This window comes from Diabrotica virgifera, chromosome 9 (assembly GCF_917563875.1).
Source record: "Diabrotica virgifera virgifera chromosome 9, PGI_DIABVI_V3a".
NCBI lineage: Eukaryota > Metazoa > Arthropoda > Insecta > Coleoptera > Chrysomelidae > Diabrotica > Diabrotica virgifera.
In genome coordinates, this window is record NC_065451.1 from 175,748,167 (window position 1) to 175,773,969 (window position 25,803).

The 25,803-nt window shown below is 33.4% G+C and overlaps 2 protein-coding genes across 2 annotated transcripts in view; one reads left to right on the forward strand and one right to left on the reverse strand.

The window, feature by feature from the left end:
- The window catches only part of LOC126891955 (uncharacterized), a 374,743-nt gene that overhangs the window by 322,728 nt on the left and 26,212 nt on the right, over positions 1-25,803 (reverse strand). The gene's annotated exons all lie outside the window — the stretch shown is intronic.
- LOC126891956 (actin, muscle) lies at positions 948-19,456 on the forward strand. The gene is made up of 3 exons (XM_050661311.1): positions 948-1,101; positions 11,374-12,331; positions 19,121-19,456. The coding sequence occupies exons 2-3, from the start codon at positions 11,407-11,409 to the stop codon at positions 19,324-19,326; spliced, it is 1,131 nt and encodes a 376-aa protein (XP_050517268.1). The 5' UTR covers positions 948-1,101; positions 11,374-11,406; the 3' UTR covers positions 19,327-19,456.

Genomic DNA, 25,803 nt, shown 5'->3' on the forward strand with positions numbered 1-25,803 from the left:
ATTCGATTTATTTTAACATTAAAACATTAAAATTGTAGATAAAATTATTTTTCTTTCAAATTAATATTTTTCGGATTTAAATTTTTTTATTATTTTTATTTTTTTAATCGCCGAAAGTCAGAAATTTTAGGGCGCGTGAGTTATTTAGACCTATTTTTGATAACATTATCAATAAAGTTGGGTGCGCAAGTATTTTTCTAACTTGAAGTACTTTTTATTATTAATACGTATCTACAAATCATAACACATGTAAAAATTTGTTGGCCTATATGGAGTATATGAGTTTAAAGAATAATTTAATATGGTAAATTGTCTTTAAAAGTCTCCATTTAAGAAACCTTTTTAAGTTTGCTATAAAACCGTCTGCACTTAAAGTGTCTTTTAACATGGTTTTAAAAGCACCTTCACAGCAGCTTTAAAACCAGTTGCTTAAGAAAACAAAGTTTTAAGAAGGTTTTTATTTTTGGTTTTATTGACCTCTTTCGGAGTGGGCCCTTTTATGCTGAAAGCGGTTTTATTGCAATCTTAAGGTTTACTTAAAAACCAAATGGTTTTAATTTTAGTTTTATCCTACAGTTTTGAAGCATCCTTAAAAGACTTAATAAACCCGTTCGGTGTTACTTGGGAAGTTTCGAAACCGGTAGAGGTGCTTGCTGCACTCTCTGATTGAACTGGAATAAAGATGCGGCTGTAGTTTCGAATTGCAACGAAATTGAAAATGGTTATTCATGTTTGATATAGTTTTAAAACTAATTTCGAAACTATTAAAAAGGAACAAAATTCATACAAGGAAATATGCTTCAATTTGTACCAAGTCCACTCAACGTTATAAAGTTTCCATTAAAAAAAAATAAAAAAAAAATTAAAGTCTTCACCGTACGCTTATGCTCCAACGATAAACTTGTTGAAAATTCTTGGAGAGAGCTGCCTTACATGGACGTCGCCGATAGCGATGCGTCTTGGCCACCCTGTTCCCATATATGGGCGGCCGGCGTGTTATTTTTAAGTGCACTCGACAATCCCTATAAAAACGACGCTTGGCGTCATTAGCGCACTCGTTGTTAACGTCGCTGAGCGTCGAGTCCATACACTTACTCAGAGGTTGGTACTGGATTTAGTGAAGGGGTGTCTACCCCTGAAGGGGTAAATCAACCCTCAAGTGTTGAAAGTTTCAAAATGATTTGTGTGTAGTTTAGCAGTGAAAATAGTTTTTTGTTGTATTATTTTTGAAAAATTAGTGATGGAGAGAAGCTTACACTTATATTATGTGAAATTTATTGTGAATTTGGTGATGTTTTGTTAAATTGTTGAAAGTTTTTACAAAGGGTGTAAGAGTTATCAGGAATACTTCTATTTCATTTTTTAACAATTTCTTTTGAAAGAGCTTTGGTAATAAGAAGTTTGTTGTGAATTTAGTGATGTGTTTAAATGTTTCCTTAACAGAGGCTAAGCGCAAAATATCGGCTCCAATGATTTTTAAATGCATTCATTTTTTTCAACTCCTGAGAAAACTAATAAATATTTTTGAAAAATTTAAACGCAGAATGAAAGATTACGTTATTATCGAAGGCCGAAAGTCCCTGAAAACTTCTATAATGTTTATTTTAATAAGTTACAGGAATAAGAAAAAGAGAAAATTTGGTGTGATTTTAATTTCAATTATCTCATTCAAAAAAGAAAACGTTTTGTTTATTCTAAGGGACTTTCGGCCCTCGGTAATAATGTATCTTTTATTCTGCGTTTGAATTTTTAAAAAATATTTATTAGTTTTGTCAGGATACGAAAAAAATGAATGCATTTAGATAGTATTGGACCAAGATTTTGCGCCTACACCCTTAAATACAGGATGCAAGAGGAAGAGTTGCATAACATATTAATTATATAAATGTTGATTTGTCTCTGCTTTATTCTCAGTTCAAATTTATTTTCAGTGTTTTATATATTTATCTTAATTTTTTATGCTTTTCGGATCATTCGGATTCTAAGTCTAAGATCAGCCACGCTGAGAAGATAAAACGTTGTCTGAGCCCCAGCTTGCTGAGAAGATAAATTGAAAAGATAAAGTGTTGGAATAAGTTTTATTATTTTGAGTGTATTCACACTATTGCTCTGTTCTTGATAGGCCCTCTCCCCAGTAAAATATTCTTACATAAAAAATAAATGGGATTATTAGCATTTAGGTTTTGTTCTATTATTGAATCTTCCTGTGATATTTATGTGTTAAAAATATTTTACTGATTAGATAGTAATAATGATCTTGTTACCAAGACCAAGTAAAGTCAATTTTCAAGAATTCTAAAAATTTGATCAAAATGAATAAATTTCTTTCTGATTCATGGAAAAAAATGTAATGAGATTATAGTGTATATGTGAACAATAGGAAGTTATATTGATAGTTGGATTAGGCCATAACACAACCTTCACGAACGAGATTTTTAACAAAAAATTCTTTAGTTATATAGTAAAAATATAGATATCTATTGTAGAGAGTGTATATTAGGGTAGTGGCCATTTTTTATGTTTTATTGAGTGCATAGGTATAATTTAAAAGACGCAAAACAAAACATGAATTTGTCGAAACACGTATTTTTTTTTAATTTTTTTTTTAAATGTTCGAGGAAGTTTTTAACCATGATCTATTGATATGAAGTTGGTTGATGGATAATATACATAATAATATATTATAGTATAAAGTATTATTTATTTTTATTAAGTTCAACAGACCTTTAAGGCCTAGGACTGAAAAGTTTAATTTTCCATTACAATTACTATTTACATCTATTTATATAATATATACTTATAATTTCTTATAGTCTTTCCATACATTTTTTAACCACTTACTTCCATTGATTTCTGTCCAATGCTTTTTCTTTTATTCTCAATATTATTTTTTGTGTAGGTCTTTATATACGCTGGCCTCCGTCTCTTTCTCAGTTTAATTTTTTCCTCTATTACTTTCTTGCAAGTCTTCATAGAAGACTGTCCTTTCATCTCTTTCTTAATCTACCTTTTCCTCTTTTTTGTATTGAATTTCGTGATAGTCACATTTTCAGCATTCTTTCTCTCTCAGTTCTCAGTTCTTTATTATTCCTTCTCTCAGTTCTTTATTATTCCTTCTTCTCGATTGACCATCCCTTTTCACATCTCCATACCTATATTATATTGCTCTTTGCATTTTTTTCTCCAATGTTTCTAAAAGGTATACCTAGTTCTGATTTTTTTAAATATCCATATTTCGCATGCATATGTACCTACCTCTAGGCCTGGTAACTGTTTTGTAGATTCTATTTTTATTTTCCTTGAGACAAATTTGGATTTCATTAGTGATCGCAATTCTCCCTACTTTTTATCTTTTGCTATTGTTGCCTTTATCTCCCTCTTTTCACCTAGTTTTACACCCAGATAGGTAAATTCTGAAGCTCCTTTGAACATGCAAGTATTTTCTCCATCTATCTCCAATGTGAAATTGTCTTTTTCTTTCTTTATCATGTTCCTCAGAATATAAAATATACCCCATTCCACGAATATACGTCTGTTTTGGATTATCGCGACAATGAATATTTATATAAATAAATTCGGGTTCAAAACGTCCTCCGCCGTTGTCCGATGCCTTGTTGCCAATATCTTCTATCATTGCAGTTTTCATCTTCTAATCCTCGTATACTCATTGATCGTCTTACTCCTTGTATCCATGTCGTTCTTGGCCTTCCTCTTTTCCTGTTTTCTGTAGGTATCCATTTCATAATTTTCTTTGGCAGTCTTTCCTCCCCCATTCTCTGAACATGTCCGTACCACGTTAATTGTTTCTTCTCAATGCATTCTAGAACCGTTTCCTGTAAATTCATTCTTCGCTTTACTTCCTCATTTCTAGCCCGGTCCAATCTCGATGTTCTACTTGCTCTTCTTAGGGCGTCCATCTCAGTAGCTTCTATTTTTCGTTTTTGGTGTTCCTTTATTCTCCATGTTTCGGATCCGTATACCAATGTGCTCTTAATCATGGTGTTGTATATTCTCATTTTTCTTTGTTTTCCTGTCTCGGTACTCCACAAAACTCCGTTCAATGATTTAATTATCGTTCTTGCTTTATTTATTCTGCTCTTAATTTCTGCATTGTCAGTACCTTCCTTGTTGAAATTAATGCCCAAATACTTATATTTATCACAGCTAGTTATTTCCTGATTATTGTCCAATATCATATCAGTTGAATCCTCACCCAGGCATAAATATTGTTTTTTCTACATTCATCTGCAATCCCCATTTTTCGTATTCTTCCTTCAATTTGTGAGTCATATATTCCAAATCTTCTTTATCTTTTGCACATATTATCTGATCGTCTGTAAACTGAAGGGTGTACAGGCAGGTGTTGTCGATTTGGATGCCCATTCCACTGCAATTTCTTTTCCATATTGTAAGGGCTTTGGCGACATAAATCTTAAACAGACTCGGTGATATGCAACATCCTTGTCGTAGACCTTTGTTGACTGTAAACAAATCTGTTATTTTGTTTCCTAATTTTACTGCAGATTTCATGTCACTGTATAAATTTTGGACAGCTTTTATGAGAGTAAAGTTAATGTTGGAGTTTTGCAGTACATACTTCCCATAGTTTCAGTATCGGTATATTGTCATAAGCTTTTTGCAAATCTATAAAAACTAGGTGTATTGGTCTATTCCGTTCTAATTTTTTTCGATGATTTGTTTTAACGAAAATACATTATCCGTACAGGACCTTCCAGCTCTAAACCCGCATTGTTCTTCTTCTTCGTATCCTGAGTATTCTTGTTCAATCAGTCCTCTTAAAATTTTTGTATATACTCTGCTTTTTGTATTTGTTACTGATATTCCGCGATAATTGCTACATTTTAGTTTATTGCCCTTTTTATGAATCGATGATATAGTCGGTTCGCTAAACTCAGACGCAACTCGCTAGATATTTTAGTCGATAATTTTTTTGTTTTTTGGCAATTTTGCAAAAATTGGCAAAATTACTAACTATTTAGTGATTATTCACTATTTAGTAATTACTTTTTGCCAATTTTACTAAAATTAGCAAAATTACCGACTAAAATATCTAGAAAGTTGCGTCTGAGTTTAGCGAACAGACTATTATATATAAGCTATTTTCCAGTCACTGGGTACATTTTCGCCATTGATGTACATATGCCAGAGATTCGAAAAGTTTTTTAGTTCCATTTTTCAGTAGTTCGGAATTGATCCCACCTGGACCAGGAGATCTTCCATTTTTTAGTTGTTTAATTGCATTTTTAACTGCTACACTGTTTATGTTTATTTTTTCCCCTACAATTTGTATTTCCGTCTCTGTTGGTTGTGAGTATTCGGGCCTTTGTCCAGTTAATAAGTCCTTATAATGTTGAACCCATTTATCTGTTGGTATTAATTGTAGTTTGTCGTTGCGTGTTTCGTTATTCTTGATCTTGTTCAGAAATTTCCATGATTCACTGCATTTTCGTCCTCCTATGTGTGCTTCGATTTCTTGTCACTTTCGATCCCAGGTCTCTTTCTTACTTTGAATGATTTTATGTCTTGATTCGTTTAAAATTTTACGTTTTATATGTTATTTTTTATTTGAACATAGTTTACATATCAAGATATAAAAATCTAGACGCTGTTCATTTTCTAAAAATAATGTTAGCTTGGAAACATCTCTTCTCATTCCTTGAGCCCTTTTCAGGGCCTGGTGACAGTCTAAATATTGTTAGCTTGCTGTCTTTATTGGCTGCAATCCTATGTCAGATGGACGGATTCATGTATTGATTTTTCCACCATGGGTTTTCTTCATTTATTATGGTGCCGAGGTAGTTGTAGTGCGAGTGCCACACTCTTTCTACTGGGGTGAGTTGACCTGTTATATTTTTCTTACTAATTATCATGAGCTTTGTCTTTTTTATGTTTATACCGAGTCCATATTTTTGATTGTAATAGGTACCTACGTGATTTTGTTCATAAGGACTTGTAGATCTTCTTCGAGGTTGTCCGCAAATACCTACTATGGTGCCATCTTCATATCTGATGTTACTGATCTTAGTAGAGTTTGAAATTAGAGGGTACAAAATACAGCCTTGCCTCACTCTACGTATGATTTTCACGTATTCGGTGTATTCACCTTCAACTCCGAGATTTGCTGTCTGATTCCAGTAAAGTTTCAGATCTTGGTTGTTAATTCCTGCTTCTTTTAGTATTTGCATCAAATTTGCGAGCTGTGCTCGATTAAACGCTTTATCGTAATCAACCAGACTTGCGCATACGTCGCAATTGACGTCTCTACATCTGTGAAATAAGACTTATACCAACACTTATACTGAGAACAAAACCTGTCTCATACAAACAGTATTTATCAACTCAAACAATGTCATGAGGATTATCTTTAGGAACAAAGTCATGAGGCTTATCATACGATATTCTTCCGTATCGTACGGCATTTACTTCCTTACTTATTGATTAGAGTGCTAAAGTCAAAATTTCTAAAAGAAACAAAATCATTTTTCTTTTAACAGTTTTTTTATATTCTAGCGTACAGTTAATTTCTGAATGTAATTTCTTTTGTCCATATTATGCCTTACAACGAATGTATTTTTATATTGGGTTATATTTACATGGGATGTAAACTGAAGTTCAAATTTATTATTTTCAGAATGAGATTTGGAACGGGTCCAAGTCCGCAGATTACACATTTTCAATTGTTTCTGAACATTTTGTAACCGCGAATCATCTATTTTCGATGGTACAGGGTATCCACAGACACCCGAACAAGTTTGTCTAAAATGTAGCATCTCGAGACGATAAAAATATATATAGTTGAATATTATTTTTAAATCGATCCTGGTATGCTAAAAAATTTTCACAGGTATATATGGAGGCCGTTACACTTTATCAGCCGACTTATTGTACGTTTATTAAAGTCAAGTCCAATTAATTTTAGTTCTAGGTTTTATGTGTCTTCTCTCAACATGTCCAGTCCAAAGTATTTTAATTGTTTGAGATGAACTTTGCTGAAGCTGATAAAGGTTTGCTGACCTTTAGCTCATTTAAAATTGAATTACCTATTTGTTGTGTGGTCGGTCCAAGGAATTCGTAACATTCATTTCCAATAGAATATTTTAGTGGTGTCTATCTTTCTTCTTTTCGCTTGTCTTGGGATCCAATATTCACATCCTTATGTCAGTAGTGGAAATAAACTGCTCGTCAAAAGTTAGGGGTATAGAAAATTCTGCTGAATTTTTATAGTAGATTTTTTCGTGAACAGATTAACGAATTCCGCTAATTTTTTTTATTATTTTAGACTTTTCTTTAGTATGTACTTACACAGTTACGCAAAGGTTTACTCAAACTTTTTTTTGTACTTATACCGGGTGGAAGAAAAGAAATGTTTTTCTTATGTTAAGTTTGAGACGCCCTGTAGGGAGGACGAGGTACAAATGGGAGTATATATCGAAATCGTATAGTAGTCTTATGTTTTGTGAACATTTTGTTTTTTGAATGTCCCTGATATCTTTAGAAATAAAAAAAATTGATGGTTTTGTAATTTAACATGTGTTTTAACCGAAACAAAAGTTTGAGACATTTTGTAGGGAGAAAAAGGCACAAAGGTGAGTATACCTCGATATTTTGTTGTAGTCTCATATTTTGTGAATATTTTATTTTTTTAATTTCTCTGATATCTTTAATAACAAAGAAACTAGACGATATTACTCTTTAATATGTGTTTTAACTGACGACATGCGTCACATCACACATGTGAAACATAGAAAAACATATTAAAGAGTAATACCGTCTAGTTTCTTTGTTGTTAAAGATATCAGAGAAATTAAAAAAATAAAATATTCAAAAAATATGAGACTACAACATAATATCGGGGTATACTCACCTTAGTGCATTTTTCTCCCTACAAGGTGTCTCAAACTTTTGTTTCGGTTACAACACATGTTAATTTACAAAACCGTCTATTTTTTTGTTTCTAAAGATATCAGGGACATTCAAACAACAGCATGTTCACAAAACATAAGACTACAATATTATTCTAATGTATACTCACATTTGTACCTCGTTCTCCCTACAGGGTGTCTCAAACTTAATACAAGAAAAACATATTTTTTTCTTTCACCTGGTATAAGTACAAAAATAAGTTTAAGTAAACCTTTGCACAACTGTGTAAATAATAAAGAAAAGGCTAAAATAAAAAATAGCGGAATCCGTCTGTTCGCGAAAAAATCAACTATGAAAATCAGCAGAATTTCTATATCCCTAACTTTTGACGAGCAGTTTATTAAGCAGTTGGCCAAACTCATTTTTATAGTTCGTGAAATTTGAGAGCAATTCCATATTTTGGCCATGTTTCCTACGGTGACTTTTGCTAGATCATATCTACGTTTCATTTCTTCCTGTAGTGAAAGGCGGATTTAAAGATTTGCCGCCCTGAGCTATCCACAGTTTGCCGCCCCACCCCCGCCATTTTTTACTTATTTATCAAAATTTGCCGCCCTGGGCTATAACCCAGGATCTCCAGCAAAGTTTAGCCCATATGTAAATTCAGCCTTGCCTGTAGTGATCTTGTGTTTATGATCAATGATTCCAGATATAAGTATGAGCTTACAGCCTCCAATCGGCCAATCGTGGTTATGTGTGGATGATTGTTACGTAGTCTATCCAAGTGACTATCTTGGCTTGACTATCTTGACTATCTTTTTCAGCCAGTCGTATTAATTCAACAAACTCTTCTTGGCTATTTGCAAGAAGAGCTATGTTTTCTGTAATATGTAGGTTTTTTATTTTTCGGTCATTTATTGAGATGCCCTTTTCCCATCCTTCAAATGCTCTTTTCGTAACATGCTCCCCATATATTTAAATAATTGTGAAAACAGTAGACATCCTTGTCTGATACCTTGTTCTGGATGGAATTCGTTTGAGATTGTGTCAAGCACTTTAACTGTTCCAGTGATGTGTTCGTATAGCCCAGTCATAAGCTAAGTGAAGTGTTGTGGTACGCCTACTTCTTTTAGTATCTGCCATAAGTATATTGCAATTAGACCCTGTCGAACACTTTACGATAATCTATAAAACAAGAAATGTACAAGGAGATAATGAATTCCCTAATTTTTTCTGTTATTTGTATTATGTTCAGAAGGTGTTCTCGAGTACCTCTACCTTTTTTAAATCCAATTTGCTCTTGAGGTATTTCTCTTTGTAAGAAAATTTTCAGTCTCTTATTGATTATGGTGTACCTATCATTAATTTACAGGCATGTAGATAAGGGAGATGGTTCTGCATTTTTTTTATGTATTGTCGTTATTGTAGATTCTGTTCAGTCGTCAGGCCATTGCTTGGAATGCCATATTTTGTTACAGAACAAGTAAAGCAATTTTATTCTTTTATTCCGGTTTCTTCTATGACTTTGAGCATTTCTGCTGTTATCATATCTGGACCTGGTGCTTCATTATGCTTGAGTTTACTGATAGCCAGTCTTATTTAATTCTCGAGTTCATCAGGTTCTTCTTCCATTTCTTCAGGGATTTAGTAGACAATTTCCTGGCATTGATCATCTTTATACAGATCCTGGCAACATAATCTTGAGCTTTATAGATCGTGAGTTTCACGTAAGATAGACCGTACGCTTTCGATAATACACCTACATCAAAGTCGAGACTCCTAGGGCTCTTATTTTTTTGACAACGGGAATTTAAAAAATCCTTTTTATTAAGAAATGGGAACAAACCCTTATATTGTAGGCTTCTATTTATTCAGTTTTTTAAAGAAGCTCTTAAAGTTCCAAAGTCGATTAAAATTATTATCCAATAAATAGTTATAACAAGGACTTCGTCTAAACATAGGAAATCGTTTGGTTCATGAGCGTACGAAGTAGAATCTATTTAATAGAAATAAGGACAAGGAATTCAATATTTTAATATGTCTTCTTTTCAATATTTAAATAGTAAAGGAGTTCTTTAATGAGAATGTCAAATATTTTCTAATGCCTTTTTCTGGATACCTACATGATTTAGTATACTGTGTCATACCACAGATTTTTATTTGGTCATATATTATTCGAAAGATTTTACGTTCCCACGCCATCAATTTATTTACTTTTTTTTTCGTTAGCGTCCATGTTTCGCTTCCATAAGTGACTGCTGGTCGTATTATGGTTTTTTGTATCTGGATTTTTGTACCTCATGAGAGAAGTATTGATCTCATTAGATGTTGAATTGCAAAGAAAGATCTGTTTCCTGACATCATTTGCTTTTTTTTCGTTCTTCTCTTTCTACTTTATGCTCACTGGTGATTTTTGCTCCTATATATTTAAGTCTTTAACTACTTCGAAGTTATGATCGTTTATAGTAACATTTTGCCTTATTCGTCGTCGTTCTTGTTTTTAAACGATCATATAAATGTATTTTGTTTTGTATTCATTTACTTTTAGACCCATACTTAACCCATAATTCTTCAAAGCTCTAGAAAATATCTTTAATTTCTAATGTTGACTGTACTGTATCTGTTCTGTGTGATAGAAAAATTCCAATGAAGCTGAAGGGAAAATTCTATAAAACAGCCATAAGACCGGCTATGATGTACGGAACTGAATGTTAAGCAGTGAAAAAGAAAGAGGAACAACGAATGCATGTGGCGGAAATGAGAATGCTTAGATGGATGAGTGGAGTGACAAAGAAGGATAAACTTAGAAATGAGTATATTAGGGGAAGTCTAGGTGTGGCACCAATTGATGCCAAAATGAGAGAGCATAGGTTAAGATGGTTTGGTCATGTTCAACGTCGAGACGTTAATCACCCAATACGAAGAATAGCTGAAGTGCAGATTCCTGGAAGGAGTAGGAGAGGAAGACCAAAGAAGAGCTGGGGGGAGACGATAAGGCAGGACATGTTGGTAAAGGGGATTAACATTGATATGACCCAAGATAGAATTGTGTGGAGAAATGCAATTAGGGAAGCCGACCCCGCATAGGGATAAGGCAAAGAGAATGATGATGATGTTGACTGTACTGCATCTACGTCATCGGCAAAAGCAAGAACGATCTTTGCTCCCCGAGCAGCTACGTCTGGTTTGATTTTAGGATAAATTGTTCGCATGACATATTCTAATGCCAGGCTAAACAACAATGGGGACAGCGTATCTCCCTGTCTCAGTCCAGAATTTACACAGAATGCATATGATCCTTTCCTTCAGATTCTAACTTGTGCAATGGAGTTACTTACACAACACATTTGCGTTACCGCAGCCAGTTTGTTAGCTAGAAAGATAAACTAAATCATCAAATTAAATTGTTTTGCGTTACTTTCTTCACTTTTTTCAACATTTTTTACATTGTACTGTTAAAAGTATATTTACTTTTGCTTTTTGTTTCAGTCGCTGTACCACCAAACCAAAAAACCATAAATCATGTGTGACGACGATGTAGCGGCTCTTGTCGTCGACAATGGCTCCGGAATGTGCAAAGCCGGTTTCGCCGGTGATGACGCCCCTCGTGCTGTCTTTCCATCCATCGTAGGTCGTCCCAGACACCAAGGTGTCATGGTGGGTATGGGTCAAAAAGACTCCTACGTAGGAGACGAAGCCCAAAGCAAAAGAGGTATCCTCACCTTAAAATACCCCATTGAACACGGAATTATCACTAACTGGGACGATATGGAAAAGATCTGGCATCACACCTTCTACAATGAACTTAGAGTAGCCCCCGAAGAACATCCCATTCTTTTGACTGAAGCTCCACTTAACCCAAAAGCCAACAGAGAAAAGATGACTCAAATCATGTTTGAAACTTTCAATACCCCTGCCATGTATGTTGCCATTCAAGCTGTATTGTCTCTGTACGCTTCCGGTCGTACCACTGGTATTGTACTTGATTCTGGAGATGGTGTATCCCACACAGTACCCATCTATGAAGGTTACGCTCTCCCACACGCCATCTTGCGTTTGGACTTGGCCGGTAGAGACTTGACTGACTACCTTATGAAGATCTTAACCGAAAGAGGTTACTCTTTCACCACCACAGCTGAAAGAGAGATCGTTCGTGACATCAAGGAAAAATTGTGCTATGTAGCTTTGGACTTCGAACAGGAAATGGCCACAGCAGCCAGCTCCACCTCCTTAGAAAAGAGTTATGAACTTCCTGACGGTCAAGTCATCACCATTGGTAATGAAAGGTTCCGTTGCCCTGAAGCTCTCTTCCAACCTTCCTTCTTGGGTATGGAATCTTGCGGTATCCACGAAACTGTCTACAACTCCATCATGAAGTGCGATGTCGACATCCGTAAAGACTTGTACGCCAACACTGTCCTTTCTGGAGGTACCACAATGTACCCTGGTAAGTATTTTTGTTTAAAAATAAACTACATACGTTTTTTCTAATTTATCTTCATCATAAATCAGCCAATCGCGTCCACCGCTGGGCATAGGCCTCCCTCAGTTCTTTCCAGTGTTCTTTTCACTGGGCCACTTGTAGCCAGTTTCTGGCTACTATTTTTATGTCGTCGGTCCATCTAGTCGTCTTGTCCACCGTCCATCTTGTGTTCTAGCTAAGTGCCCTGTCCAGTTCCACTTACATAAGCGTAGTGATTCTTTCGATGACGTCTTTAACTGCCGATCTTTGTCTGATTTGTTGGTTTGTTATGTGGTCTCGAAGGCTCACGTTCAGCATTGCACGTTACATGACTCATTGTGTAACTATGAGTGTATTGAAACACGTGAGGATTGAACTTTTTAGAATAATATGTCTTAGTTTGCCAAATGCTGCCCAGCTCATGACAGGCCTATTCGGCTGAAATTCATCTTATTCTTTAGAAATCCTATACTATTTTCCATTCTTTTTTCCTTTTTTGTATATAATATTTTTTGTTATAAAATATTAGAGATATAATCAATTTACTTAAAGTTATGTATTCCAAGATTAAAAATTTTATTTTCTCGTGTATGTCTTTACTTAATTTTTTCGATTTTTTTAAATATTCTTTGGGTATACATACATACTTAGGTACATATTCTTTGTCATATTTTCTACATTTTATCAATAACTTTTTCATTGATTTACCTTATTTGCCTTTTTTTATTGGTTTCTTTTATTTTTTTCTTATTTTTTTTGTTATTAAGTAGGTATCCGTACTGTTTGAGTTTGTTTTGTTTTTAATTTTGTTCGGTTTTTCTGATTCATTTCTTTCTTTTTTAATTTTTTTAATGTGTTTTTTTTTTCAAGTTGTTGGTCTGATTTAAATTAAGACTCCTATCATGATATGTACATTCTCTTATAAAAATCTTACTTATTCCACTTACTTTTTAGTTACTTTATATCTGATTTGTATATACTGTAAGTTCTGAATTTGAAAGTTATCTTTTTTCATGTCATTTTCTGTTTTTTTTATATTACTTCTATCTTTTTTATTTAACAGGGCTCAATGAGGTCCCCTGTCTTATTCGATTGCTTCTATGTTTATAGGTTCTCTATGTTGTCCGTATATTGTGACTCCCATTTTGTTGTTTTGGTAAATGTTTTCAATAGTTTTTATGATATTTAGGGTAACTTCTTTATCATACAGAAGATGGATTACATCTTTGAGTCTTAGGGTACTCTGTCAAATGCTTTCTTAAAGTCAATCAGACATAGAAAAGCTGTTATTATGCTCTATGTAGTGATTTCTCAGTAACCTGTGCACGATCTTCCAGTACGAAAACTATGTTGTTCATCTACTAAGCTTATCCTCTGTTTCATTAGTTTTTGTAAACTTTTAGTTGTAAATTTTAGGGTCGAATTTTTTTCATAAAAGTAAAATAATCCGTGTATTTGAAAAACCTAAACCAAAAATATGTGAATGAACTGCTCTAGGTCAATGGCAGTATGTCACATAATTTGGATGAAAGTCAAGAAAAACACATTATCTAATTGTTATGCATATTTTGGATCGGAGCCAGTTTTAGTTTTTTGGAGAATGTGGTATAAAGTGAAAATTAATAATGACATAGGTAATCACATTTGAAAACACCATCTGGCACTTTCTTAGCTGGCTGCTGTGTCATATTTTCTAAAAATAGAGTTAAATATTTCGTAAAGCGGAAATATAACAAATAACGGAAATGCTTTTATAAATATACTTAACACAGTCATGCAATTTGAAAATTTGCATTAAAAATATATCCAGGGGAAGGTGGTCTGAGATGGTATCATAACAAAAATCAATTTATAGTCGGTTCGCTAAACTTGACACAATTGGTTAGTTATTTTAGTTGATAATTTTTTTTTTTGGCCAATTTCGACAAAAATTGGCAAAATTACTAACTATTAAGTAATTATTAACTATTTAGTAATCATTCTTTTGTAAAGTAATCATTACTTACTAAAATCAGTAAAATCACTAGCCAGTTGAGTCTGAGTTTAGCGAACCGACTATAATAGAAATTCTATATCAAATACAGTCGGAAAAATGAAAGAATACCCATGAACGATCACATCACTGATTTTGTATTTGCTGTCTTTGTCTATAACAAACATTTGTTATTTATAGAAAAATACCGCAAATACAAAATAAGTGATTGATGTGATCGTTCATGGGTATTCTTTCATTTTTCCGACTGTAGTGTAGCAGTTCTCAATCTGTGGTACGTGTACCACTGGTGGTACATATCATTATTTGCGGTACACAAAATGCAAAAACAGCCAAAATCAGCACCACTATTTTATAGTTGATTAGATTACCTAGCTAGGGTGGTCAGTTAGGTGGTACCAAAAATAATTAAAAAATATTTTGTGGTACATGACTCAAAAATATTGAGAACCACTGAAATAGTGCTTTATTAGCATAAAGGCGATTATCTAAACAAATAAATTTTTTCTTTGGAGAATAATTAAATTTTAAAAGTTCTTGACAATCTATCTCACCCAAGTCCTTTGGGTAAGATAGCATACACTAAAACGTAGACACTATTTTACTTACAAATTAATATCTTCTTCTTCAGATGCCAATCCACTAATGGATGTTGGCGATCACATTTTCCATTAACTCTGTTTCTTTGCAATCTGTATCAGAGGTTGTATGTTGTTAATCCCTGTCCATTGCCTTATGTTTCGGAGCCAGGATATTTTCTTGCGTCCTTTTCCTCTCTTGCCTTCAATTTTTCCCTAGATTAGGTATATGTTGAAGGAATTGGTATTTTTCGTTTCGCATGATGTGACTCAGATACGACGTTTTCCTTTTCTTGATGGTTTCGAAAAGTTGGCGTTCGTGGTTGATTCTTTTAAGGACATCTATATTTGTGACTTTCGCCGTCCATTTACAATAAACCAGCATATCTATGTTTTATAGACCTGACAAAGGCTTTCGATCGCATAAGTCGAAGACGTCTTACATTTACTGTATAGAAGAAACATACCAAGTGAATATTATACAAACCATCGAAAACATCTACTTTCATAATCGAATACTATCCGTTGCAAGATAATTCGGATGGAATTTCCCAGATTAAGAGACTGCACCGATATCAAGCACAAAATGACTGTACTCCCTTAATGCTGTAACGAATAGTCACCCTTAGTCTTTCGTTACATTAGGTTCAATTTTATTAAATTAAATTAAATCAAAATTAAATTCAAATTAAGATTAAATCCGAAATATCTTGCAACGAATAGTACAGGCAAAGATAAATGGAAAACTAACGCAGTTTATACCAGTACAAAGCGGAGTCAGACAAGGTAACTCATTAAGTCCACTGCTCTTTAATATAATAATGGACGAAATAATAGAAGCAGTACGTAAAGGTCATGGTTACAGAATGGGGAACAAAGAAATCCAAATATTATGTTATGCAGACGACGCCGACGCCGCATTAATCGGCGAGACAGAACACGATCTCCAAAGATTAACACACATCTTCAATAAAACGGCCAAGAAATACAATATGATAATATCAGCAGAAAAAACCAAATGTATGACAACATCTAAATACCCACTACGATGTAAAATCGAAATTGATGGGAAAATATTAAAGCAGGAAGCAAGGTTTAGATATCTGGGAATAGATATAACCAGTTACGGAGATGTTGAAGAGGAAGTACGACAACAAAGCTTAAAAGCGAGTAAAGCGGCGGCATCTTTTAAAGGCACAATCTGGAAGAACAAACACCTAAGACAAGACACAAAAGCAAGAATTTATAAAGCAGCAATTAGCAATCTTTTAATGGCACAATCTGGAAGAACAAACACCTAAGACAAGACACACAAAACAAGAATCTATAAAGCAGAAATTAGACCTATATTAACATACACGGCGGAGACAAGACCTGACACATCTAAAACGAGACGACTACTAGAAACAACAGAGATGAAAATACTCCGACGAATATCAGGGAAAAGTCTGTTGGATGGGGAGAGAAGCGAAAACATAAGAAGATCATGCAATATAGAAGACATAAATGGATGGGAGACAAAACGGAAACAGAAGTGGAACGAACACATTAGTAGAATGGCAGAGGATAGGATAGTACGAATAGCTCGAGATAAGTCACCAAATGGACGAAGAAGTATTGGCAGACCAAGAAAAAGATGGTGCGATAATTTAAACAATTTAGGAGGCTAATATTGAAGAAGAAACAGGCTTTAAAGCCTACATACAAGAAGGAAGAAGAGGAAAAAGTATCTGGCATTTTCTGGTATGATAGGAACACAACAATTTCAGAACAGAACAAGATCATAATCTGTGACATTTGCAGGTGCGAGCATCTATTCAGGAAACATATTTTCATTTAGTGGGAAAATGCCTGTAGCAACAAATTGATTCTAACCATTACTAACCGTAGCAATTCGAAGATAAACTTCCCTTATATGAGAATAAGTCAGTTATCTTTAAATGTGTGATTGTTCTCGCTAGATGGATCCCCAGCCAAATATGCAGCTCCTGATTATAGAATGTGTTAACTGGACCAAAGAAACTAATGTGTAGCAGTTGCCTTTTATGTGTGCAATGGGGTGGAAAGCAGAATATGATAATGCCATTATCTTTAACAGAAAATAAATGTTAGTGACGTTTAGACGGCTAGAGCGAAGGAAAGAAACGAGAATATAAATAGTCTTCAGTCTCAAAGTGCATGGTTATAACAGCAAATGCATGGTTATAACAGCAAATCCAATAAGATGTAAATTGGAGCTAGAGGGTCAGATAATAGAATAAGTGATGGAGTTTAAATACCTAGGCATCACACTATCTGGCCACGGAAGGCTCGAAACAGAATGGGAAGATCAAGTGAATAGACCAAACAGAGCCGCAGGTTGCCTGAATGACACAATATGGAGAAATAAAAATATCAGAAAAGAAATGAAAGGCAGAATTTACAAAACAGACATCAGACTAATAATGACATACGCGGCAGAAACACGACCCGACACAGAAGGCAAAAATATTGCTCAAAACAGCGGAGATGAAAACCCTTCGAAAAATCGATGGTAAGACTATAGCGGACAGAGCTAGAAGTACAGATATACGACGGAGATGCAAGGTGGACAACATTAATAACTGGGTAACAAACAGAAGAATTGAAAGGAATGACCACATAAGCCGAATGACAACAAATAGAGTAGTGAGGACAGCGCGAGACGGTTCCCCAATAGGAAGACAATCAGTGGGAAGACCACGAAAACGATGGCACGAGAACTTACTAGAGGCACATTGAAAAAACAGATAGTCAATATTATACAAAAAAAGAAGAAGAGAAGGACGAAGGAGTATATTTAGTCAATACTTAAAGACCGGGGCGGGGCCGATCAATACTCGTCCAGGGCGAGGTGCGGTACGGAAGCGCTCGATCAATACTCGATCGTAGTGGGAAAAGACGGCAGGCTCTGATAAGTACTCAGAGACCAAGGTAGAAGTTCTTACCAGATCAATACTCATGATCGAACTTAGGCCTCGTCGTTCTTCACAGCATGTTATTACGAGAATATTTAGGTTTACTTTAGGTCATCATCATCATTCTCTTTGCCTTATCCCTATGCGGGTTCGGCTTCCCTAATTGCATTTCTCCACACAATTCTATCTTAGCTCATATCAATGTCAATCCCCTTTACCAGCATGTCCTGCCTTATCGTCTCCCCCAGGTCTTTTTTGGTCTTCCTAGCCTACTCCTTCCAGGAATCTGCACTTCAGCTATTCTTCGTAGTGGGTGATTAACGTCTCGACGTTGAACATGACCAAACCATCTTAACCTATGCTCTCTCATTTTGGCATCAATTGGTGCCACACCTAGACTTCCCCTAATATACTCATTTCTAATTTTATCCTTCTTTGTCACTCCACTCATCCATCTAAGCATTCTCATTTCCGCCACATGCATTCGTTCTTCCTCTTTCTTCTTCACTGCCCAACATTCAGTTCCGTACATCATAGCCGGTCTTATGGCTGGTTTATAGAATTTTCCCTTCAGCTTCATTGGAATCTTTCTGTGACACAACACACCACTCGCTTCTTTCCACTTCATCCATCCAGCCCTAATTCTACTGCATGCATCTCCATCTATATCTCCATTACTCTGTAATACCGATCCCAGGTACTTAAACTATTGCTTTTTACAATCAGTTCACCATCCAAACATACCATTTTATTTGTAGTAATTCCATATTTAAATGAACATTCCAAATACTCTGTTTTTGTCTTACTAAGTTTTAAACCTTTTTCCTCCAGAGCTTACCTCCAACTAGTCGTTACTCCCTCATACATATATTTCACAATCTTTACATATTCACCAGAGACTCCTTTCTTATTGAGTGCCAACCACAGGATTCTCGGATATTTCGGTCTCTTCACGTATCCGTCTATCAATTACTCTTTCCCATATTTTCATGGTGTGGCTAGGCAGTTTTATAGCCCTGTAGTTTGTACATTGTAGTATATTTCCCTTGTTTTTGTTTACTAGGTTTACTTTAGGTATGCCAATATAAAAACTAATAGAACTCAATATGAAAACTCCCGTTTTTGTAAGATTTTATTGCATATAATTCGTTGACTCATTGATAAACTTTTTAAATTTTGGAAAATGAAGACCATCCATTCTAACAGCACATAAAAATATCGTGATTCCTCAGTTAATTTTTATCTAAAAGTATCATTCCTTTTTCAGGTATTGCCGATCGTATGCAAAAGGAAATCACTGCCTTGGCTCCATCAACCATCAAAATCAAGATCATCGCTCCCCCAGAAAGAAAGTACTCCGTTTGGATCGGTGGCTCCATCTTGGCCTCTCTCTCCACCTTCCAACAGATGTGGATCTCCAAACAAGAATACGACGAATCCGGCCCTGGAATTGTTCACCGCAAATGCTTCTAAACTACTTTATATATTTATCGTATACATATTAAGTACAATACTGAGAGTTGGAGCATGAATGTATGTTTTTATTTATGGTTATATATATGATGACTTGTTGATATTGTAACAATAAATTCATTTTGTATTACTCTGGTAATATTTTATTTATGAGAACAACCAGATTGAAGTCGTAAAGAGCCAATAACAACCTGAAGATATCAATTGTCAATTGCTACTGAGTAATAGTTTGAGGTACTTAGCTCCAGCTCCTTTTCACACGAAAGTAAGAAGTATCTGAGCGAGAATACATTCTGTATTGTACTTTTTAAATATGCGACTTTTGTAACATCAATTTCATTGTAAAATATCATCATCATTGTTTTTATGGACCTACGTGACAGTAGGAGACACCTGACAAGACTTCTTTTCCTGCTGTGTATACGCACCTTTACAAACATCCTGCTGGCCTAATTGTAGTCCTGTAAGGGACATCCTTTGTTGGGCATGGAGTTTGTTTGTGGGAATTGTATTGACTACTATTATATACCTACTTTTATTATTAAGGCATTTGAAATCGTAAACTAAAATTGGTTGTTTATATTTTATATGAGTATTTTTAGTAGTAGATAAGATTTCAATTGCAAAACTACCTATGTATGTATTCATTAGAAATAAATTCTTATTCCAAAATAAAGTTTTGTTACATAGTCATTTGTGATTTATATTTATTCTTATTGCTACGGAGATCGGCAATCATCATAGCTATTCGGACTTTAGAAACGGCTGCTCTGAAAGTTTATTTGATGTACATCCGTCTCATTCTCTCAGGTTGCTTATCAGCGCAGCAAATATCTTCTACATCTCCCTATGCTTCTCTGTCCTCCGATATTTCGAAGTTGTATCTCTCTCTACGTGTAGTATGTCCGAGAGATTCCAATTTTCTTATTTTGATCGTATTTAAGATTTCTGTATCATCCTTCTCAGTTTCTCAGAACCTCTTTGTTTGTGTACTTGTGTACTAAATAACTTGGCAATGTAAAAGCTCTTTTCGTATAGATTAGTAATAATTCCAGAAGCCGATGGAAATTGAATGAACAGTTTAGCAACAATTGAATTGTTAATTAAAAATTTACGGTCGCTATAATAACCACAATAATTATGATACATAAGAATAACTATGATTTTTGTATAAAAAGACACTGTAGGTACCTATCTAATGTACTTTACAGAATTTAATTTGGACTATTTAAGCGGCCTCAGGAATATTTTAAAATTATAAACAATTTTTTGTCTTATAAACAAATAGAATATCTCCGGAAATATTAAATTAATTTAAATCATGAATACGGTATTGAAAAAAAGCGGCAGGACACTTCTTTTAAAAGAAAAAACGTTTAATTGTGATGAGTGGTTCCTGAGATACAACCGGTCAAAGTTGACCGGCATTTACGGCAAAGATATAAACAATAGGATCATCATTTTCTAACCATCACCTTTTTACTTTGGTCCTCTTTCTCTACACCAATTTTGATATCTTTAAAATACTCATAACATATATATTATAATAATAAAAACTATCGATATTACGATTGAAAATTGCCAAAAATCGCAAAATTCCAATCAAAAATTAGGTTGGAGAAAATGTAATCTCAAAGTTCAAAATCGGTATACGGTAAAAAAATGTATTTTGTCGGCTTCCCATGGAGCAATTTTATTCATTATTTTTTTGTTCCCAAGTAACTCGAGTAGAGCCATCTAACTAACGCATTATTAAATGTCAAACTTGCTTTTGTTTTGTTATTTATTTATTTATTTAAGAAACAAACAGGCAAAGCCTAATTACATGTTTCTATACATTATTACAACGATTATATTGAAATCATATAACAAAAAAAAAAAGAAAAAACGTAAAGTACTTAAATATTATAAATATTATAAGGTGTAAACGTATACATATAAAAAAACAAAAAAAAAAACGTTTAATAATAAAAAAAAAAAGAAAAAAAAAGTGCATTTATATCAAGAACAGAAATAACCTGCGTATACCTATTCGTACATAGGGAGCTCACCAAGACAGCAAGTATTTACCCACATATTTGGATGGTTTTTGATGTTTTGTTTTTGAAAGTATATATAGATGTTAACACAAACTTAAAATAAAATATTCAACATAAGTATGTGATAATATTAAGAGTGAGGTACTAATGTGACAACATTTAATCATTAGTGTATATCCCTTTGATTTCACGCTTAAATTTTGGTAGATTTGTGTCAAATATATTTACAGAAAAAAAGAAGTCATTGTGTATATGACATAGTCGAGTTATCGGTCTATCATCATTTACCAAAAAAGTCTGTTGACGAGGGCGTATACTACGTGGTTTTACATAAAGGTTTATTTGAGACATAAGATAGGAGCTATCGATTAAATAATTCAATATTTTAAAAAGAAACGTAATGGCAAAAACTCTTCTTCTATACTCAAGTTTTATTATACCAAATTCTTTTCTGATAGGATCATATGAAGCATATTTGGGATTGGTTCTATGTTTTTTAAAGTACAAATATTTTAAAAATTTGTTTTGGACTACTTCTATAGAACGGTTTAAATTTAGCTGTTCCATATTACATTAGCAAATTCAAGTTTACTACGCACTAGAGAAAAATATAAATATTGTATTATTTCAGTGTTTGTAAATGCATATGTTGTCCTCTTTAAAAAACGTAGTAACTGGTGCGATTTTTTAGCAATATTATTTATGTGCTGATTAAATTTCAAATCATTTTGAAAACAAATGCCGAGGTCACATACAGAAGTCACTCTTTCTAACTGTGAATTTTGCATAAAATATATATATAATGATAAGGGTTTTTATTTGTGTTAAATGTTAATACTTTACGTTTTGATAAGTTAAATAACAACTTATTCCGTAAGGACCACTCACAAATATTATCTATATCATTTTGAAGCTCTAAGTAATCATTTACGTTTTCAATTTTACGAAATAGTTTGAAGTCGTCTGCGTATAACAAGTAATCGGATGTGACTTGTGAAGGTAAATCGTTTATAAATATTGAAAAAAGGAGTGGTCCCAAATTAGATCCCTGAGGAACTCCTGATCCACTTAAAAATACGTGTGACAATTCACTCTTATATGATACTACCTGAGTTCGTAATCTTAGATACGAGATAAAAAAATTTAAGAAATGTTCGCTAATTCCATAGTACTTTAGTTTACATAACAAACTGTCGTAACTTACTTTATCAAAAGCTTTTGCAAAGTCTGTTATAATAGATTAATTTATTTAAAAGAAAAGAAAAGTACATATTTTTCCAGTTGTTGACTTTTTTTGGATAAACTTACTACAAGTGTACCTTTTAACATTAAAAACACACAAACATTCTCATTTGAAAGCTGTATAATTATTTAAATAAGCCTTATTTAAACAAATTAAAAATGTTTGTTATAATAAATAAATTAATTTATAATAACAAAACAAAAGCAACTTTCACATTTAATAATGCGTTAGTTAGATGGCTCTACTCGAGTTACTTGGGAATAAAAAAATGATGAAGAAAATTTCTCCATGGGAAGCCGAGAAAATGCATTTTTTTTACCGTATACCGATTTTGAACTTTGAGATTACATTTTCTCCAACCTAATTTTTGATTGGAATTTTGCGATTTTTGGCAATTTTCACTCGTAATAGCGAAAGTTTTTATTATAATAATATATGTTATGAGTATTTTAACGATATGAAAATTGGTGTGGACAAAAATAAAAAGGTGATGGTTCGATAATGATGATCCTATTGTTTATATCTTTGCCGTAAATGCCGGTCAACTTTGACCGGTTGTATCTCAGGAACCACTCATCACAATTAAACGTGTTTTCTTTTAAAAGGAGCGTAGCCTGCCGCTTTTTTTCGATACCGTATTCATGATTTAAATTAATTTAATATTTCCCGAGATATTCTATTTGTGTATAAGCCAAAAAATTGTTTATAATTTTAATATATTCCCGAGGCCGCTTAAATAGTCCAATTTCAATTCTGTAAAGTACATTAGATAGGTACAGTGTCTTTTTATACAAAAATCATAGTTATTCTAATGTATCATAATTATTGTGGTTATTATAGCGACCGTAAATTTTTAATGAACAATTCAATTGTTGCTAAACTGTTCATTCAATTTCCATCGGCTTCTGGAATTATAATCTATACGAAGAGAGCTTTTATATTGCCAAGTTATTTAATTATTGATTTTCGGGCGCCATTTTGTTTATAAAAAAGTAGCACACTATCTATAGTAGGTTATTTAATTATTGATAAACAATTACTTATCTAAAATTTTAGTTAAAAATTAAAGGTTTTGTTGGAAAGCCCCGCATTTTCCGGGAAAAATTTTCGTCGAAATAAATCGGAAAAAACACGTCTCTATGCAGAATTTAATTACGGTAAATTTTTATTTGGGTGTTTTTGGTGTAAAGTTAAAATCTTTGGAGTTATAGAGCAAAATTGAAAAAAACACGATTTTCGGGCGCCATTTTGTTTATAAAAAAAATAGCACACTATCTGCGGACTTTGCATATCTATATTATTATTATATATAATCATAAGCTTCGATTCCAGCAATAAAATTGCTGGTAAATAACTTTTCCCAAAAATGGCCTATTCTCCGATAATCTGCCCAGACTATTTCAGAATTCTTCTATACACCTACAACTCGAATGATTCCAGTTTTCTCATTGATATTGCATTTAAGGTCCAAGCTTCCATTTAATAAAACAAAAGTCGAGAAATCGTAGCATCTCGCCAACCTAACTCTTAGCTTTAACTTTAAAATATCTTAGGAAGAGCACTCTTTTCATTTTGTTGAAATTTGCTTTCACCATTGGCGTGCAGAATTACCCCTTAAAGTTTATCGTACTTATTTATAAACACCCTGTATTGATGAAGAACATGGCTATTTGTTAAAGTATCTAACTTTTTTTATTATCCAACATAAGCGAATGAATAAAAAAACAGAATGTTAGAAAACCCGAGGTTCTAGTTGCGAACTTTGAGAAAAAACACAGTTTGAATCGTACACCCAGTATACAATGAAAATTTACCTGTTTAGCAACAATATTATTACAGCGATATTGCTAAAAAGAATAAGGGTATAACATATTAAAAAAAATTATGGGTGACCCGTTTTCTATGACACGCAGTGTACCTATATATAGCTCATAATGAAAAACACCTAAATGATCATAAACATGGAAAAATGGTATGTGATGAGAGTCCTTCTATAACTCATCTGTTGAAACCTGGGCAAGGCTCTAAATCCACATAAGAAAATGAAAGATTAGAAACATTTAGAAAAGACAGGACACAAAATCCACATGAAATTGTTTCTCGAAAATTAAAACAAAATAAACTAGTGAATGTTTATTAAATCATTTAATTTTTAACAAAAAACAAAAGTGTAATATGATGACAAGTTTGAATTTGATCGACTTTGTATTTAAGAAAAAGAAATACCTATTTACTAATAGTATATTGTGCAACAAGTGCAGAAAGGTACTAATTTCTCACGAGTTTGAAAAGTTGCGGTACGAGCGCAAGCGAGTGCCGCAATTCAAACGAGTGAGAAATTACCTTTCTGCACGTGTTACACACTATACTTTTTCTACAAGCACAGTTTTTCTTAAAAATAAAAATCACAATTTCCAAACGAAGATTAATTATAATAGGTACCTATGTGATAAATTTTAAACTGTATTTAATTAATACTAATCAATTTAAACTCCTTATACCCAAATAAATTGCACAGAAATCAGTTAAAAAATTAATGCACTGCCTTAATTTGTTTAAATTTAAACTATTTTAAAAAATGATTAGGTACACATTATTGACGTTGTATTTATTCAGTCACGGATTTACACAAAACCTACTTCATTCGACGTCTCTTGCACAGGTTGCTAAATCCTTATTGGTTATTTGATAATTATAAAATGTTTAATAAGAATGAAATTGTAAAATAAAACAATTGTAACATCCATAATTTAGTTTCTATGCTATAGTTAAATATAATAATTGTCTTATAGGTTATATATTTGTCTAAAGTTTAACCACGGATGTAAACAGAATATAACGTTACTCAGAATGAGGTAGTCAACTGTGCAGAAAAGAACTTTGCGGCACAGAAACGTCACTTTTCTGCACACTAATGTCAAATATCATATACTGTGAGTTAATATCAAGTTTGCTAACATAAAACTGTGCAGAAAAGTGCATTTTGTATAGTGGTTGTAGAAAAACAATTTTTTTCTACAACCACTATTCAAAGTGCACTTTTCTGCACGGTTTTATGTTAGCAAACTTGATATTTTCTCACAGTATAAGATATTTGACATTAGTGTGCAGAAAAGTGACGTTTCTGTGCCGCAAAGTGACGTTTCTGTGCCGCAAAGTTCTTTTCTGCACAGTTGACTACCTCATTCTGAGTAA